Source organism: Prionailurus viverrinus, chromosome A1 (assembly GCF_022837055.1).
Source record: "Prionailurus viverrinus isolate Anna chromosome A1, UM_Priviv_1.0, whole genome shotgun sequence".
Taxonomy (NCBI): Eukaryota; Metazoa; Chordata; class Mammalia; order Carnivora; family Felidae; genus Prionailurus; species Prionailurus viverrinus.
Genome location: NC_062561.1, coordinates 26,915,250 through 26,933,956, shown reverse-complemented (window position 1 = coordinate 26,933,956; position 18,707 = coordinate 26,915,250). Strand labels below are relative to the sequence as shown.

At 34.9% G+C, this 18,707-nt stretch overlaps 1 protein-coding gene across 7 annotated transcripts in view; it reads right to left on the bottom strand.

Moving 5' to 3' along the window:
* Window positions 1–252: 252 nt before the first annotated feature.
* CCDC122 (coiled-coil domain containing 122) overlaps window positions 253–18,707 on the bottom strand; it is a 32,240-nt gene continuing 13,785 nt past the window's right edge. For all 7 annotated transcript variants that reach the window (XM_047859332.1, XM_047859341.1, XM_047859351.1 and 4 more), the window contains 3 exons: window positions 12,704–13,102; window positions 11,824–11,940; window positions 253–1,515 (listed from right to left, as the gene is read on the bottom strand). In XM_047859332.1, the coding sequence (XP_047715288.1) occupies window positions 1,366–1,515; window positions 11,824–11,940; window positions 12,704–13,102 (666 nt within the window). In that variant the 3' untranslated portion in view covers window positions 253–1,365. The remainder of the gene's footprint in view (window positions 1,516–11,823; window positions 11,941–12,703; window positions 13,103–18,707) is intronic.

Below are 18,707 nucleotides of genomic sequence, written 5' to 3'. Positions count from 1 at the left end.
AACACATTATCTTAAGCAGATTAAACCTATTTTTCTATCTTAATTTAAAAATAATTTTCACAAACATAACTCAAGGTGTTTAGCTATCACGTACAAATATTTTGAAACCTATTATAAGCTTAAAAAGTTTAGAAAGCTAGAATTTTTCTATTATAAACTGTAAACAAAATTATAAAGTATAATTATAAAAATAACCTTTTAAATATGCAAAATACACTGAAATATTTTTATATCATCAGCCTTTGTGTCAGCCTTGTCTTCCGCTGAGCATAGTGGATACGCTCTACAATCTGCAGGTTTAACCATTTTTAGTCTAACTGCATTTCTGAGTCATGCACAAGGCTGATTGTGTTAACAGCAAAGATATTTGACATGTTAGCCATATTGAGCCATGCTAATTCATAATAGGATTATTAATGTTAGTCGTAGGCACAAAGAAAGGTGAGGAGAAAATGGACTTGAGATACCTTTTTGATGTTGTTGCTTTGAAAGCATTAAGTCCTAAAAGTAAATATTTAAAAACCATTATCCTCAATATTTTTTTTGTTCCTAAAAATTTGATTCAATGGAGCCATAAGAAGGAGCATTTTTATCTTAGTATCAAGTTAAATTTTGAAATGTTGCCATGGACATAGTATATGACTTCCAGTGAGAAAAAAATACATGGTAGTGTATACTGGTTAATATTCTTTTTTTAAGAGCTCATATTTGCCTTGCACGATGCTATAACATCAATTTCATCACAGAATATTACTAACAAATTTACAGACAGAAAAGTAAACAAAAAATTTTATGCATTGCAACACTCTAAAATTATGTTATCTAATAACAAAGAAAAAAATGATTGCTACCTTCAGAATAAAAAACTGAGTAAAGTACCTGGAGCACTGAACATACAACAACATTATTATAAATGTCAATATTTATGGACTACTGTGAAGGCAGTGGTAAAAAAGCAAGTTTTAATAAAATGTTTGAAACAATCATTTAAAATAAATCATTTAAAATAAATCATTTAAAATAAATCATTATAACTTCAAGTGTTTCCTTCTAAATTTTTACCTCATATGATAGTGCAAACAACACATTTATAAAATAAGAATCATGAGTACAGTTTATCTTATACACTCACAATGTTTATATAGAATCTTGCACTATTCTTACATAAGCATTCCTATTGTCTCTCTACTGTTGTCAATTGTAGGCTTGGAAGGTAAACAGGTAACTGATTCAAAAAAAAAAAGAGAGAGAGAAAATACATCTGTTATTAAGACAGACCTCTGGTAGTAGATGCTGGTTGTTAAGAATCCAAAGAATTTTCTTTTTGTTGGCATAGTCTATGTTCTACATTTCCCTTTAGCCACGTTAGTATTTCATTCCAATGCGTTTTCTCAGTTCAGCTGCAGTTTTTTCCAGTTGTTGAATGTTCAATTGCCATTGTCTTCTATTTGACTGAAGCTTGTTCACTTGACAATGCAAACGCTTAAGAATTGCATTATATCTCTTATGTTGTACCTGTTAAAACAAGAGTACACATCCTGAATCTCCCCTCTGCTTTTCCCCCACCAAAGGTCACTCGTTTTGTTTCCAAGTTCCTGCCTTAGCTCAGACCTTCTTTACCGTTATTATACCATGGGTCCTTTTGACAATATGGTGAAGACTATGGACTCCTCAGAATAATGCTTTTAATGCATAAAATAAGACATACATGATTACAAAAAAATAAATTATATCAAAATACAGCTCTGCAACAGCATCAGGGGAATGGGGACAGAGACATCAAATTACTACCATAAAGGCAAAGTGAAAACTTGTCCACTGACACTTCACATAAAGTTCTATAAACTTTATGTCATTCTAAGTTTTCATTTTTGTTAATTCTTTAAGTTCAGATAATTCATTGAAACTGGTGAACTAACCCTGCTAATATGTTTACAAAATAAAAAATGACTTGAAAAGGATTAGAAATAAATTAATATAAACTGAAACATCATATTAGATGTGAAACTATATTCAAAAAAAGATTTTTTATACATTGAATATACTTAAGAGGATATATATTTATATCTATATTTCTATCTAAAAACATACATATCCACTATACATAATATATTTATATATTATATCCACTGGTATATACAATAGAATATATTGATAAGGAGAGAATAGTTGCTGAATGTGCACATACTGCTGTTCATAGAATATATTCATAGCAATAAAATAACTAAAACAAATTTTTGTTTAATCGGTAAATTTGGTCATTTGCATAGTAGCATGCTTCTAAAATTATTCTTCAGTAGTAAGCTATGAAACTAATACACAATGGATCAGAGTAGAGATGTGCAAGGTACCCTTAGTGGGACTCCAGATCACCAGTCATAGCTAGATGTCACAAAAGGTATTAATACACCTAAAGAAAGAATATATCATTAGAAGAGGTTTTGTGAAGAATGTAGCACACACATAGGAAAGTTAAGGAGTCATGTGCTGGTAGGAACTGATTATCTGACAAGTATAATTGTGTTATGGGGATTGGCTTCTTGAGCACCCAGAGCCAGAGTCCAAGAACATTCAAACTCAGATGACTGACTTGATTTCCATGCTCACTAACCAACTCCTGGCTTCCAATGTAGTTCCCTTACAGGGAGAAGCACCAATGGCTGACATAAGTTATCTGGTTTCCTTGAGGATTTTATTATTGTAAATTAATAAGCTGATATTTGAGTTAAATACATCAGTTTCTTGTGAACTTACTAGCATCTCTCTATGTCTAAGCAACTCTGGGATACTAACAAGATTAAGTTTCTAAGCTCACAAGGCTAAAAGGCAGTTTGGCCAAGAAGTGACTTTATTTTTTCTTTTTCACATGCCAATATTTCATTTGTCTTATTTTGTATTATTTTAATTCCAGCTAGTTAACATACAATGTTATATTAGTTTCAGGTGTACAATATAGTTACTGAACAATTCCATACATCATGGAGTGCTCATCATGACAGGTGCACTCCTTAATCCCCATCACCTATTTCACCCATCCCCCCCCACCCGTTTCCCTCTGGTAACTAACTAGAATTTAAATAAAAACTTGAAATTAACAAATAAACAACCCCCCCATGCATACAACAAATGAACAAAGGGAAAAAAGAGAGAGAGAGGGAGAGAGACAAGAAGTGACTTTGTAAAGGCAAAGTTCACATTGTGAGCCTTCTTGAAAGTCAGCCATTTGTTCAGCCTCTACTGATAACATTCAGACTTCGAGATGTGTCTTAATGTTCAAATTTGATTATCTGTAGGCAGCCAAGGATGTAAATGGTTCTGTACAGAAAGTAACTTTTTGCCTCTAGGAAGTGGATGGGCCACTACTCTCATTTAGTTACTGTTTCTGGCTAGGAAGAAACAAGCAATAATGAAGGAGAGGTGGTGGTCACAAAACACAGTGGCAAAAAGAAAACAAGGCCCTGTATAAGCCAAATCTGACCTCATCCACTACTGTTTTCTTCCTTCCCTCCATTCTAGCCACACTGCTCTTCTAACCTCTGAGCCCAAGAATGGTCTCATCTTAAGAACTTTGCACTTGCATTTACTTTTTCCTGGAAAGCTCTCACTCAGATCTGCATGCCTAGCTCCTTCACTTCTTTTAGGATTTTTGCTGAAAGAAACATTCTCAGTGCAGCTTTTGATGGCTAGAAGATACAATATTTCGCCTTCTCTCTCCTTATACCACATATATTACATATTCCCTTCTCTGCTCCATTTTTTTGTCCTTAATCCTATCCTTAGCTAACATGCCATATATTTTACTTACATATATTGTTTATGTCTATGTCTCCAACTAGAATGCAAGTTCAGGAGGACATATATCTTTAGAAGGGGTTTTGTAAGGAATGTAGCACACACATAGAAAAGTGAAGGAGTCATGTGCTATTTGAGACAGTTTTTGAAAATCAAATGGCTGCTACCCTATTTTGAGAAGAATGTTATATAAAATATATTGCTAAATTCTGTATTGTTCATATACAGAGAACAAATTGGTGGTTGCCGAAGGGATATTGGATGGGGGGATGGGTAAAGTAGGCAAAGGGGATTAAGAATGCATTTATTGTGATGAGCACTGAGTAATGTATAAAACTGATATATTGCATACCCAAAATGATGTTGTTATGTTATGATGTTATGAAGTCTGTATGTTAATCAAATTTCAATTTAAAAAAGAACACCTCATCTATAGGGAGAAAAACAATTTGGATGGCAGGATTTTTCATCAGAAATCATGGAGGTCAGAAAGAAGTGGCACAGCATTTTTCAAATGAGGAAAGAACTTTCAATCCAGAATTATTTTATTTTATTTTATTTTATTTTATTTTATTTTATTTTTTATATTAAATATAATCTATTGTCAAATTGGTTTCCATACAACACCCAGTGCTCATCCCAACAAATGCCCTCCTCAATGCCCATCACCCACTTTCCCCTCTCCCCCACCCCCCCCCATCAACTCTCAATTTGTTCTCAGTATTTAAGAGTCTCTAATGGTTTGCCTCCTTCCCTCTCTGTAACTTTTCCCCCTCTTCCACTCCCCCCTGGTCTTCTGTTAAGTTTCTCAGGACCCACATATGAGTGAAAACATATTCAACCCAGAATTCTACATGCATCAAAAATATCCATCAGGAGTGAAGGGGAAACCAAGACACTCTCAGATGAAAAAAAACTAAAACACTTTGTCACCAGCAGACCTATTCTAAAAGAATGAATTTATTTTTCTAAAGAGACAGGAAATGATAAAAGAAGGAATTTTAGAGCATCAGGTAGGAAAGAAGAATATGGTAGAGCAAAAATATAGGTAAACAAAATAGACAAAAGAAGAGGTCGCAGCTACAGGGTATGATGTTTCCTTTTTGAGGTGATGAAAATTTCTAAAATTAAATGTGGTAATGGTTACAAGTTATTGATAAATATACTAAAAACCATTGAATTATGCACTCTCAATGGATTAATTATATGGTATTCGAGTTATATCTCAATGAAGTTGTTTTTAAAAACAGGAATAGTGGTAGTCTGGGGGAAGGAGCACAGAAGAACTTCGTAAGCATGATGGGTAAGTGTTCTATCCTGATCTAGGTGATGGTAATAACAGGTGTAAATATATATCTTAGTCAAAATTAGTCAAACTAAACCTTTTCATTTGTGAACCTACTCTTACAACAATTTACCTCAAGAAAGAATATTAGAGTTAAAAATTACTAGGTAATTTCAAAACCCTTTCCAAAATACTTTTTACCAATTTACACTCATACCAACAGTATATTAAAATGTAGGTACTCCACAGAGAACTCCCTTCAGATGTAACTTGATCTTCTGCACAACATATCATAGTGAAACTGGCAAAATACAAAGATAAAGAAAGAATCCTGAAAGCAGCTAGGGATAAACGGGCCTTAACATACAAGGGTAGACACTTAAGGTTAGTAGCAGACCTATCTACTGAAAGTTGGCAGGCCAGAAAGGAGTGGCAGGAAATTTTCAATGTGATGAACAGGAAAAAGATTCAGCCAAGAATCCTGTATCCAGCAAGCCTGTCATTCAGAATAGAAGGAGAGAGAACGGTTTTCCCAAACAAACAAAAACTAAAGGAATTCATCACCACTAAATCAGCCCTACAAGAGATCCTAAGGGAGACGCTGTGAGTGAAAGATTGCAAGGACCACAAAGGACCAGACACATCACTACAAGCATAAAACTTACAGATAACACAATGACTCTAAACCCATATCTTTCAGTAATAACACTGAATGTAATGGACTAAATGCTCCAATAAAAAGACATAGGGTATCAGAATGGATAAAAAAACAAGACCCATCTTTTTGCTGTCTACAAGAGACCCATTTTAGACCTGAGTACACCTTCAGATTGAAAGTGAGGGGATGGAGAACCATCTATCATGCTACTGGAATTCAAAAGAAAGCTGGAGTAGCCATACTTACATCAGACAAACTAGACTTTAAACTAAAGACTTTAACAAGAGATGAAGAAAGGCATTACATAATAATTACAGGGTCTATCCATCAGGAAAAGCTAACAATTATGAGTGTCTATTCACTGAATTTGGGAGCACCCAAATATATAAAACAATCACAAACATAAGCAATCTTATTGGTAAGAATGTAGTAATTGCAAGGGACTTTAATACTCCACTTACAACAATGGACAGATCATCTAGACAGAAAATAGATAAAGAAACAAGGGCCCTGAATCATAACTGGACCAGATGGACTTGACAGATATATTTAGAACTTTTCATCCTAAAGCAGCAGAATATACATTTTTCTCAAGTTCACATGGAACATTCTCCAAGATAGATCACATACTGGGTCACGAAACAGCCCACAATAAATACAGAAGAATTGAGATCATACCATGCACACTTTCAGATCATAATGCTATGAAACTTGAAAACAACCACAGGAAAAACTTTGGAAAACCTCCAAATCGTATTAAGGAATGAATGGGTCAACCAGTCAATTAAAGAAGAAATCAAGAAATATATAGAAACAAATGAAAATGAAAACACAATAATCCAAACTCTTTGAGATGAAGCAAGGCAGTCCTAGGAGAAAAATACATTGTAATCCAGGCCTATCTCAAGAAACAAGAAAAATCCCAAATACAAAATCTAACAGCACACCTAGAGGAACCAGAAGCAGAATAACAAAGAAACCCCAAACCAGCATAAGAAGAGAAATAATAAAGATCCGAGCATAACTAAACAATATAGAATTAAAAAAAAACAACAGTAGAATAGATCAATGAAACCAAGAGTTGACATTTTGCAAAAATAAACAAAATTGACAAACCTCTAGCCAGGCTTCTCAAAAAGAGAGAGGAAGAGGATCCAAATAGATAAAATCATGAATTAAGATGGATTTCTCACAACCAATCCCTCAGAAATACAAGCAATTATAAGAGAATAGTAGGAAAAATTACATGCCAACAACTGGACAACCTGGAAGAAATGGACAAATTCCTAATACCCACACACTACCAAAACTCAAACCAGGAGAAATAGAAAATTTTAACAAACCCATAACTAGTGAAGAAATTGAATCAGTTATCAAAACTCTCCCAACAAGTAAGAGTCCTGGACCCGATGGCTTGCCTGGGGAATTCTACCAGACATTTAAAGCGGAGTTAATACCTACCATTCTCAAGCTGTCCCAAAAAGTAGAAATGGAAGGAAAACTTCCAGACTCATTCTATGAAGCCAGCATTACTTTGATTCCTAAACCACACAGAGACCCCACAAAAAAGGAGAACTACGAGCCAATATCCCTGATGAACATGGATGCAAAAATTCTCAACAAGATACTAGCAAATCGAATTCAACAGCATATAAAAAGAATTATTCACCATGATCAAGTGGGATTCATTCCTGGGCTGCAGGGCTGGTTCAACATTCACAAATCAATCAGTGTGATCCATCACATTAACAGAAGAAAAGATAAGAAACATGATCCTATCAATAGATGCAGAAAAAGCATTTGATAAAATACAACATCCTTTCTTAATAAAAACCCTCAAGAAAGTTGGGATAGAAGGAACATACTTAAACATCATAAAAGTCATATATGAAAAGCCCACAGCTAGTATTATCCTCAATGGGAAAGACTGAAAGCTTTTCCCCTGAGATCAGGAACACGACAGGGATGTCCACTCTAACCACTGTTGTTTAACATAGTGTTGGAAGTCCTAGCATCAGCAATCAGACAACAAAATGAAATAAAAAGCATGAAAACTGGTAAAGAAGAAGTCAAACCTTCACTTTTCACAAACGACATGATACTCTACATGGAAAACCCAAAAGACTCTACCAAAAGACTCCTAGAAATGATACATGAATTCAGCAAAGTTGCAGGATACAAAATCAATGTACAGAAATCAGTTGCATTTGTATACACCAATAATGAAGCAACAGAAAGAAATAAAGAAACTGATCTCATTTACAATTTCACCAAGAACCATAAAATACACAGGAATAAACCTAACCAAAGATGTAAAAGGTCTGTATGCTGAAAACTATAGAAAGCTTATGAAGGACTGAAGAAGACACAAAGAAATGGGAAAACATTCCATGCTCTTGGATTGGAAGAATAAACATTGTTAAGATGTCAGTACTACCCAAAGCAATCTACCCATTCAATGCAATCCCAATCAGAGTGCACAGAGCTAGAATAAGCATCCTAAAATGTGTATGGAACCACAAAAGACCCCAAATAGCCAAAGTAATGTTGAAAAAGAAAACCAAAGCGGTAGGCATCACAATCCCGGACTTCAGCCTCTACTACAAAGCTGTAATCATCAAGACAGTATATGGTATTGGCACAAAAACAGACACATAGACCAATGGAATAGAATACAGAACCCAGAATTGGACCCACACATGTATGGCCGACTAATCTTTGACAAAGCAGGGAAGAGGATCCAATGGAAAAAAGACAGTCTCTTTAGCAAATAGTGCTGAGAGAACTGGACAGCAACATGCAGAAGAATGAAACTGGACAACTTTCTTACACCATACACAAAAATAGACTCAAACTGGATGAAAGACCTAAATGTGAGGCAGGAAACCATCAAAACCGTCGAGGAGAAAACAGGCAACAATCTCTTTGACCTCAGCCATAGCAACTTCTTAATTGACACATCTCTGAAGGCAAGGGAAATAAAAGCAAAAATGAACTATTGGGACCTCATCAAGATAAAAAGCTTCTGCACAGCAAAGGAAACAATCAACAAGACGAAAACGCAACCAACGGAATGGGAAAAGATGTTTGCAGATGACATACCAGATAAAGGGCTAGTATGCAAAATCTATAAAGAACTTATCAAACTCCACACTCAAAAAGCAAATAATCCAGTGAAGAAATGGGCCGAAGACATGAATAGACACTTTTCCAAAGAAGACACCCAGATGGCCAACAAGCACATGAAAAGATGCTTAATGTCACGCATTATCAGGGAAATACAAATCAAAGCCACACTGAGATACCACCTCACACCTGCCAGAGTGGCTAAAATTAACAAATCAGGAAACAACAGATGTTGGCAAAGATGTGGAGAAATGGGAACCCTCTTGCACTGTTGGTGGAAATGCAAACTGGTACAGCCACTCTGGAAAACAGTGTGGTGGTTCCTCAAAAAGTTAAAAATAGACCTACCCTACCACCCAGCAATAGCACTATTAGGAAGTAATCCAAGGGACACAGGAGTGCTGATGCATAGGGGCATATGTACCCCAATGTTTATAGCAGTATTTTCAACAATAACAAAATTATGGAAAGAGCCTAAATGTCCATCAAGTGACAAATGGATAAAGAAGATGGTTTATATATACAATGGAATACTACTTGGCAATGAGAAAGAATGAAATCTTGCCATTTGCAGCAACATAGATGGAACTGGAGGGTATTATGCTAAGTGAAATAAGTCAGAGAAAGACAGATATCATATGTTTTCATTCATATGTGGATCTTGAGAAATTAACAGAAGATCATGGGGGAAGGGAAGGGGAAAGAGAAAAAGTTACAGAGAGGGAGTGAGGCAAACCATAAGAGACTCTTAAAGACTGAGAACAAACTGAGGGTTGATGGGGGGTGGGGGAGAGGGGAAAGTAGGTGATGGGCATGGAGGAGGGTACATGCTGGGATGAGCACTGGGTGTTGTATGGAAATCAATTTGACGATAAATTATATTAAAATGTACACACACACACACACACACACACACACAATAGAATACTACTTGGCAATGAGAATGAATTCTCACCATTTGCAGCAATGTGGATGGAACTAGAAGGTATTATGCTGAGTGAAATAAGTCAGTCAGAGAAGGACAGATCATGTTTTCACTCATCTGTGGATCTTGAGAAACTTAAGAGACATCCATGAAGGAAGGGAGGGGGAAAATTAGTTACAAGCAGAGAAGGAGGGAGACAAACCATAAGAGACTCTTAAATACAGAGAACAAAGTGAGGGTGGATGGGAGGGTGGGGGAGAGGGGAAAATGGGTGATGGGCATTAAGGAAGGCACTTGTTGGGATGAGCACTGGGTGTTGTATGTAAGCCAATTTGAGAATAAATTGTATTTAAAAATAATAAAATTCAGGTGCTCCATATCTTCCCAACTGTAATATTGATAATCTAAGGGACTAAATATGGGACCCCATTGTGGTTTTAATTATCAATCCATTATTATTAATTAGGTTTGTCAACTTTACCAGTGTTTTTGGATATTCATGTTTCAAAAAATAAGACTTCTCATATTTTACCCAGTGTTCTACTGGCTTGTTTGACATCTTTTATCTCTTAGTCACTTGTATAAATTAAAAATACCTGCTCTCTATGAGTCTTATCTTCTTTATTGTAATGGTACATTTTAATAATCCAGAAATTTATGATATTGTCAAAAGCAATATTTAATCATGCAGTTGTGTGTGTGTGTGTGTGTGTGTGTGTGTGTGTGTGTGTGTCTTTTAAAAGAAATAGTTCTCTGACACAAATGGTTAAGTTTGTCTCATATATTGTCTTGAATCTTCCTGGATGTAGTTGTATGTGTTATAAGATAGAAATATAATTTTATTTCCAAATTTGCTTTATTTTCCCATATGGCTAACTTATTTTGTTTGTAGCATTTATGATGGATTATATCCGGAGTCTTTTTTCTATTTCATTAATCATTGTACTTCTATTTTGATGCCGCTGATAGTGTCTTACTGTTTCCAGTTTTATAATAAATCTTGATCCAGAAGGTAAAAAAGTAATCATTTATTTAGGTTACTACTAAATATATGATAAAGTAATGGTATTTCTTAGAAAAATGTTTTGTAAAGGTGAGGATTTTTATCTTCAAATTCCTCAGATGCTTTTTTATTGTGTTAAATTAGCCACAAGCAAACATATCTTTTTAGTTTTCAAATTAATGTCTTAAGGGTGAAAATCATTTGTTTCACATAATATTTCACATATTATTTCAAATAATAATTTCACATAATAATTTCAAATAATAAATAATTTTTTATTTCCTCAACAACATATTCTTTTCTATTTTTGTTCTCCATTTATTTAAACAATAATGGTCATAGAAGTCTACTAGTGGTACCCCCAATTTAATTTCATTTTCAATTTTGCATATCAGTTTTTTTATTTGATTCTTAATAATTGAAAGCGTGAAGTCAGAAAGGATTAGGATACTAATGACTTCCATTGCCTTTTACTCTATTTTAAGGAGTTTCTGATGTCTATCTAGTAACTCGATAGCCTCTACTTTCTAGCTATTAATTGAGTACCAAGTTGTTGATGGAATGAGACCTGGAATAATTCCCAGCCACATTAAAAAATTTTTTTAAGTATTAATTAATTAATTAATTTATTTATTTATTTATTTAGAGCATGTGCAGGCACACACACAAGTGGGGGAGGGGCAGAGAGAGGGGGAGAGAACCCAGGCTCTGTGCCTTCAGTGAAACCCAGATGTGAGATCATGACCTGAGCCAAAGTCAAGAGTGGGATGCTTCACCAACTGAGCCACACAGGCACCCTCCCAGGCCATATTTTAATAGGAATGAGTGTTTGCCTTTTTGAATACATTTCACATATTTAAGTATCTGAATGAGAGAGTTATTTCTGGTAATGATTTGAACTTTATTGTTTTTTATAGTTCTTTTTTGTTCTCTAGCTGTTTTCGGAATTGAAAATAAACTATGGAAATTATAAATATAGTATATGTTAAGAAATGATACCATAAAACATTGAAATCCAGATAATTAAGACTTACCTCTATTTCTTTTCTTAATTTTTCATGTGTCTTTTCTTCTTCCTCAAGAAAGAAAGTTTTTTCAATGATAGATTCTTTTACAGCTATAATTTTAGCCTTCAGCTTTATAATGTCTTCCTGCATATTTATAAAATTTAAAATATACAAGTCAAACAGTGAATGATCAATATAAGTCCAACATTTTCAATGTTTCTATAATTTAAAAAAACTAGACATCGTATTTAATTTTGGTAAACAGGATTAGAACATTACTTCCATAGGTACAAAGAATAAAGAACTGTTATTCAAACAAATAAACCTTTGATTTAAAGACATAAAATTAAAAGTAAATGTAGATAAGACATAAAAAATAAGTGGTAGTCATAGTGGCAATTGCCCAGCAACAGTATAAAGGATACTTTTAAATTCTCTAGCAAGAAATGATGGATATTTTAAATTTATATATCCCCATCTTCAAACAATACTCTAAAAAATAGAAAATGCTTAAGGTGCAATTATTAATTGATGCTGTTTGTATAACAGCATTACGCGTACTAAATTGATTTGAATTGGTTGGATCCATTAGCTTAAGCTAGGGCTTCAACGTTTTTGTGAGTCACCAGCTTCTTCAAAAAAATGGATTAATTGTTCACTGCAATTCTGTTTGAATTTTTTTATTAATCCACAGGGGATTTGAGAACAATTCCTTTATGCATTTGTTCATTTGGCATAGTTGTTATATAACTCATGTATTTAAGTTTTTAGAAGTTGTAAAAATAGTTTCTAAATCTAGTTAAAGCAGCTATGGGTGTTTTATTAAGTTAATGATAAATTTATCACTTAATAAGTGTGCTTGAAAAAAGGAGTAATAGAAAAACTTCTGGTAAGTGTTATTTCAAACCTGTGCTTGTTTTATGTGGTTTCCTTCTGGATTTTTGAGATTTTGCATAAGTTCCTCTTTCATTGTTTTTAGTTTTCTAACAAGATCTCGTTTTTCATGGAGTGTAGTCATGAATGACCTTTTGCTTCCAGCCTCCCACAAACTATCTTTATGCTCTTTTATTTTTGCATAATATTCATTATATCTTATCATGTTTTCCTCAAAGTCTTCTTGAGCTCCTTCTATGTCAAATTTAAGCTTTACATTTTCTGTATGTAAGGATTTGATTTGAGTTTCCAGGTTCCCACACTGTAGTTTGGTATTCTCGATGGCAGCATCTTGCTGATAAATTTGCCTTTCTGTTTCTTTAGTTTCTGCAGAGACAGATGCTATTTGTTTTTCAAGCTCATGGAGTTCATCCTGTAAAATATTTCAATATTATTATTATTAATTTATGATACTCGAAAAAGAGGATACTATTGTTTTGATCCATAATACATGTTGTAAAATCACAACATAAAAATACATATTTATCAGATATTGAAAAACTGTTATACAAAAAGAACCATTCAATAAGTAACAAATTATCTTATAATCTTGAAGTGAGCCCAGAATTATATATTTCTTACTTTTTAATGTTCATCTAATTCAAAATATTAAAATTTACTGTTTGTGTTAACATTTCATATTAAAATGTACTTTACAATCATTTAAATAATATATTTATGGAATCAGAAGTATGCACTGAAGAAAGATAATATGATGAAAATTATAAAGCCCTAGGTTAAAAATCAAAAGATCTATATTCCAAGGCCCTTACTGCCACTTACTAGTTGGTATGATCATCTATAGCAAACTTAATTGCCCTATCTAAACCTAAACTTCACTTTATTCATTTATAAGTAAGTATAAAGATATCTGCCTTATCTCTCTGGGGCAGTTGGCATTTCTCAGCAGCACCTCCTTTTTTTTAATGTTTTATTTATTTTTGAAAGAGCATAAGTGGGGGAGGAGCAGAGAGAGAGGACAGAGGATCCAAAGCAGGCTCTAAGCTGACAGCAGCGAGCCTGATGTAGGGCTTGAACTCAGGAACTCCTAGATCATGACCTGAGTTGGAGTCGGATGCTCAACCGACTGAGCCACCCAGATGCACCACAAGCACCTCCTTTTTATTTTTTTAATTATTATTTTTAATATAATTTATTGTCATATTGGTTTCCGTACAACACACAGTACTCATCCTAACAAGTGCCCTCCTCAATGCCCATCACCCACTTTCCCCTCTCCTCCACCCCCCATCAACCCTGTTTGTTCTCATTATCCAAGAGTCTCTTATGGTTTGCCTCCCTCCCTCTCTGTAATTTTTTTTCCCCTTCCCTTCCCCCATGATCTTCTGTTAAGTTTCTCAAGATCCACATATGAGTGAAAACACATGGTATCTGTCTTTCTCTGACTTATTTCACTTAGCCTAATACCCTCCAGTTCCATCTATGTTGCTGCAAATGGCAAGATTTCATTCTTTCTCATTGCCAAGTAGTATTCCATTGTGCATATAAACCACATCTTCTTTATCCATTCGTCACTTGATGGACATTTAAGCTCTTTCCATAATTTGGCTATTGTTGAAAATGCTGCTATAAACATTGGGATACATGTACCCCTATGCATCAGCACTCCTGTATCCCTTGGGTAAATTCCTAGTAGTGTTATTGCTGGCTCATAGGGTAGTTCTATTTTTAACTTTTTGAGGAACCTCCACACTGTTTTCCAGAGAGGTTGCACCAGTTTGCATTCCCACCAACAGCAGCACCTCCTTTTTAAAACATAGTTTTCACACCACCATTCTTCTCTGGTTCTCCTCAGATACCTGAACATTCCTTCTCAATCTCAGTCATTCCTTCAAATATAGGTCTTCCTCAGGGTGCAACCATCGTCATCTCCTCCTCTCATTCTATGTATATTCCTTGGGTAATCTTACCCATACTTACATCTAGAGCTACATATATGCCAATGATTCACAGAACATAACTGGCTGTTAAGTCCTATACCCAGATATCACTGGCCATTTCAAATTCACCACGTCTCCAAATCAGACTAATCTTTCTCCCCTTCCGATCGTGTTCTTCCTTGCATTACTTATCTATTGTCAGGATCACAAAACCTCAGTGACATACAACAATACATATTTATTGCTCACAGCTGGAATTGGCTAGATGCTGACATTGGTTAGATTTGCTCAAATGTCTGAGAATTGACTGGCTGTAAGATGATTTGGCTTGGCTTACTGGGCTGGCCATGATGTCTTGGCTTTGCTTCATATATATCTTATCCTCTAGTGGGACAGACCAGGCATATCCTTCCCATGATGATAGCAGATGCAAAAGAATGGAAGCATCCTTTTTATGGAATTATGGAAGAGCTTTTTCAAGCTTCTATTCATAACATCTGTTAACATCCCAGCTAGTCATATGATGCAACTCACAGTCAAAGGGTAACAGTATGCCCACCTGTGGTAATGATACATGGGGAAGGGTATGAATACAGACAAGGATGAAGAATTGGGACCAAAAATGTGAATTACCATACCCCTGGATTCCCAAACTAATTAACGAATGGTACTACTTTGGGAGCCATCCCTAATTATTTCCTTCTCCTTATTATCTATATCTGTTAATCAAATTTTATAGATCCTCCCTCCAAAACAACTCTGCAGACCATCATCCATCCTTTTTTTTTTTGTCTGGTATGGCCATTCTCTTTAAATAAATTTTTAATTTTGGGAAGGGGCAATGCATTAAAAAGTCAGACCAAGTTATCGTTTTCCTGGCAGAGACAAGAAAGAGAAAAATAAAATATGTTGAGGAACCTCTATTTTTATCTCCAGTTCTGATATTTCAAATACCCACTTGATTTTTTTATTTGGATACCCAATAGACATCTCAACTATACATGTTCAGAAAATAATCGACACGCCCAATATGTTCCTCCCCTAGTCTTCCCGATTTCAGTAAATTGCACCACCTTATACCTAGATACTCAAGACCTACAATTCATTCTTGATTCTTCCCTTTACCTAACTCCCCACAGCCTAATTCAGCAAAACTTGATGGTTGGGCCTCCAAAATAAAATCCCACATTCACTTCTGACCAATTTCTTTATTGTGGCCGGACTCCTGCCTGGTCTCCCTATTTCCATCCCCCCCCCCCCACACACATCTGAGCTCCATATATCAGGCAGAAGAATCTTTCAAAAACATAAATCATATCATGTTACTTCCCAGCTCAGAACCTTCCAGTGGTTTCCTATTGCATTAATAATAAAATTCAAATTCCTTAATGTAGCTTACAAAGCTATATATCCTCTAGCCACTATTTACTGTGCCATCCCTCTCACATTCTACTCTCCCCTCCTCCACCTTCCTTTCTGTTTATTAAATGTGCCTAATGACTTTCTATTGGAGAGTAATTGTGATCTCAACCTTAGATGTGTCTACCTTTAGTTATTACCTATTGGGGTCTTTGTCTTCCACAATTCAGTTTTATTATTACTCTTCAAATAGTCTTCTCTGAATTAAAATATAGATTGACCATCCACCCTTCTCCTTGCATTACTCTCTATACATTATTGTATTTCCTTTGAAACACATCAATTAACGGAATTACCTTTTTTGTTTTATTTCTTTATTGCCTGCCTCCCCTGACTAGAAAGTAAGCCCCCTGGGTGCAGTAACCTTGTCTATTTTCTTTACTATTATGTTCTCAGGTCTTAAAATTGTACCTAGTACAAAGAAGGTGCTCAATAAATATTAAATGATTGAATGAATGATGCACAGGGACACATGCACTGCCAACTAGATGAGGTTATTAACACTATTGATCAATATGGGGAAAGATATTTCCACGGATTTGGTAATCATTTCTTCTCTCTCCTGGACTAATATAATAGGTTATTAATGTTTCTCCCTGGCTTTAGTCAATTCCTCCTTCAATCCATTTCTTTCACTAGAACTGTATTTTTTGTTCTCCTCCCTCTCCTCCCCTTCTTCTTCATGCCCAATGCCTCCTCCTCCTTTTACTTCTCCTCTTTCTTCTTCTGTCCCTTCTTCTTCCCCTCTCCCTCTTCTCTTTTTTTGTTTATAGATTTATTGAGGTAGAATTTACATAAACTGCACATATTTAAACTTTACAATTTGATGAGTTTTGATTTATTTTTATGCTCTAGAGACCACCACAATTAAGATAATAAACATATCCATTACCAACGAGCTTCCTCCTGCTGCTTTGCAATCCATCCTTCCTCCCCATCTCTCCATTCTCAGACAACCATTTATTTTCTGTCTCTTACTAAAGATAAGTTTGCATTTTCAAGAATTTTTTATAAATTATCACAATATATACTTTTTAAGTGTTACTTCTTTCAGCATAATTACTTTTAGATACCACTGTATTGTTACACGTATCATTAGTTCTTTCTTTTTATTGATGAGTAGCATTCCATTGTATGGGTATACCACACTTTGTTCTGATGGGTATTTTCGTTGTACGCAGTTTTCCAGTGAGTATACACTTTCATTTCTCTTGGGTAAACAAATATCTAGAAGCTGAATGGCTGAGTTATACAGTAAATATATTTTAACCTTTTAAGAAACTGTGAACTCTTTCCTAAGTGGTTGTATTTACATTCCGAATAACAGGATCTGAGAGTTCCAATTCTTCCATATCTTGCATCTTCTTTACAATACTTGGTATGGTCAGTCTTTTTAAATTTAGTCATTCCAGTGGTATAGAGTAGTATCTCATGATGATTATAATTTGCATTTCCTTAATGATGAATGATATTGATATTATCTTTTCATTTGCTTGTCTTTTGTAATATCTTCTTTAATAAAATGACTATTCAAATATTTTGTCCAGGTTTTAATTGGGTTGTTTGCCTTCCTGAGTTGTAGGATTTGTTTATATACTGTAAATATAAGCACATTGTCATATGTGTTTTCAAATAATTTTCCCAGTCTATGTATGACAATCCAAATGTCCATAGGGCCCCAACAAATATACCATATTCATTTTTAAAAGTGTCTCTTGAGTAGAAATTAAAAAATATTCCCGATGAAGTCCAATTTTAAAATTTTTGTGTCCTATTTAAGACATCTTTACCAAGCTCAGTATCACTAAACTTTTCTCCTATGTTTTTTTCTAGACATTTTATAGCTTTAATTCTTACATTTAGGCTGCTAATCCATTTTGAGTTAATTTTTCCATGTGGTATGAGGTGAAAATTGAAGTTCACTTTTTTTGCATGTGGCTGTCCTTTACCATTGTTGAAAGATTATTCTTTCTCTAAAGGATGGTCTTTGCACCTGCCTTAGCCAGCTTGGCTGTTATAAAAAAATACCATAGATTAGGTGGCTTAAATAACAAGCATTTATTTCTACAATTCTCAGAAATCAAGGTGCCAGCAGATTCAGTTCCTGGTGATGACCTCGTTTCTGGTTTGCCGACGGTTGCCTTCTTCCTGTGTCCTCATGTGGAAAACAGAGTTCTGGTTTCTCTTCCTCCTCTTTTTTTGTTAACCTTTTTTTTTTAAGGCTTATTTATTTTTGAGAGAGAGAGAAAGTTCTGGTAGGGGAGGAACAGAGAGACAGAGAGAAACACACACAGAATCCGAAGCAGGCTCCAGACTCTGAGCTGTCAGTATAGAGCCTGACACGGGTTCAAACTCATGAACTGGGAGATCATGACCTGAGGTCAGATGCTTAACCAACTGAGCCACCCAGGCGCCCCTTTTCTTCCTCTTCTTATAAGGACAGTAACTCTATTATAGTGGCACCACCCTCATAAAGTCACCCAAATCTTACTTTCCAAAGGCCTTACCTCAAAATTTCATCACACTAGAGGAAACACAAACATTCAATCCATAATAGCACCTTTGAAATCAATCGATATGTGTGGGGCTATTACTGCATACTCTGTTCTGTTCATTGGATCTGTAGGTCTATCTTTATTCCTTATCATACTGTCCTGA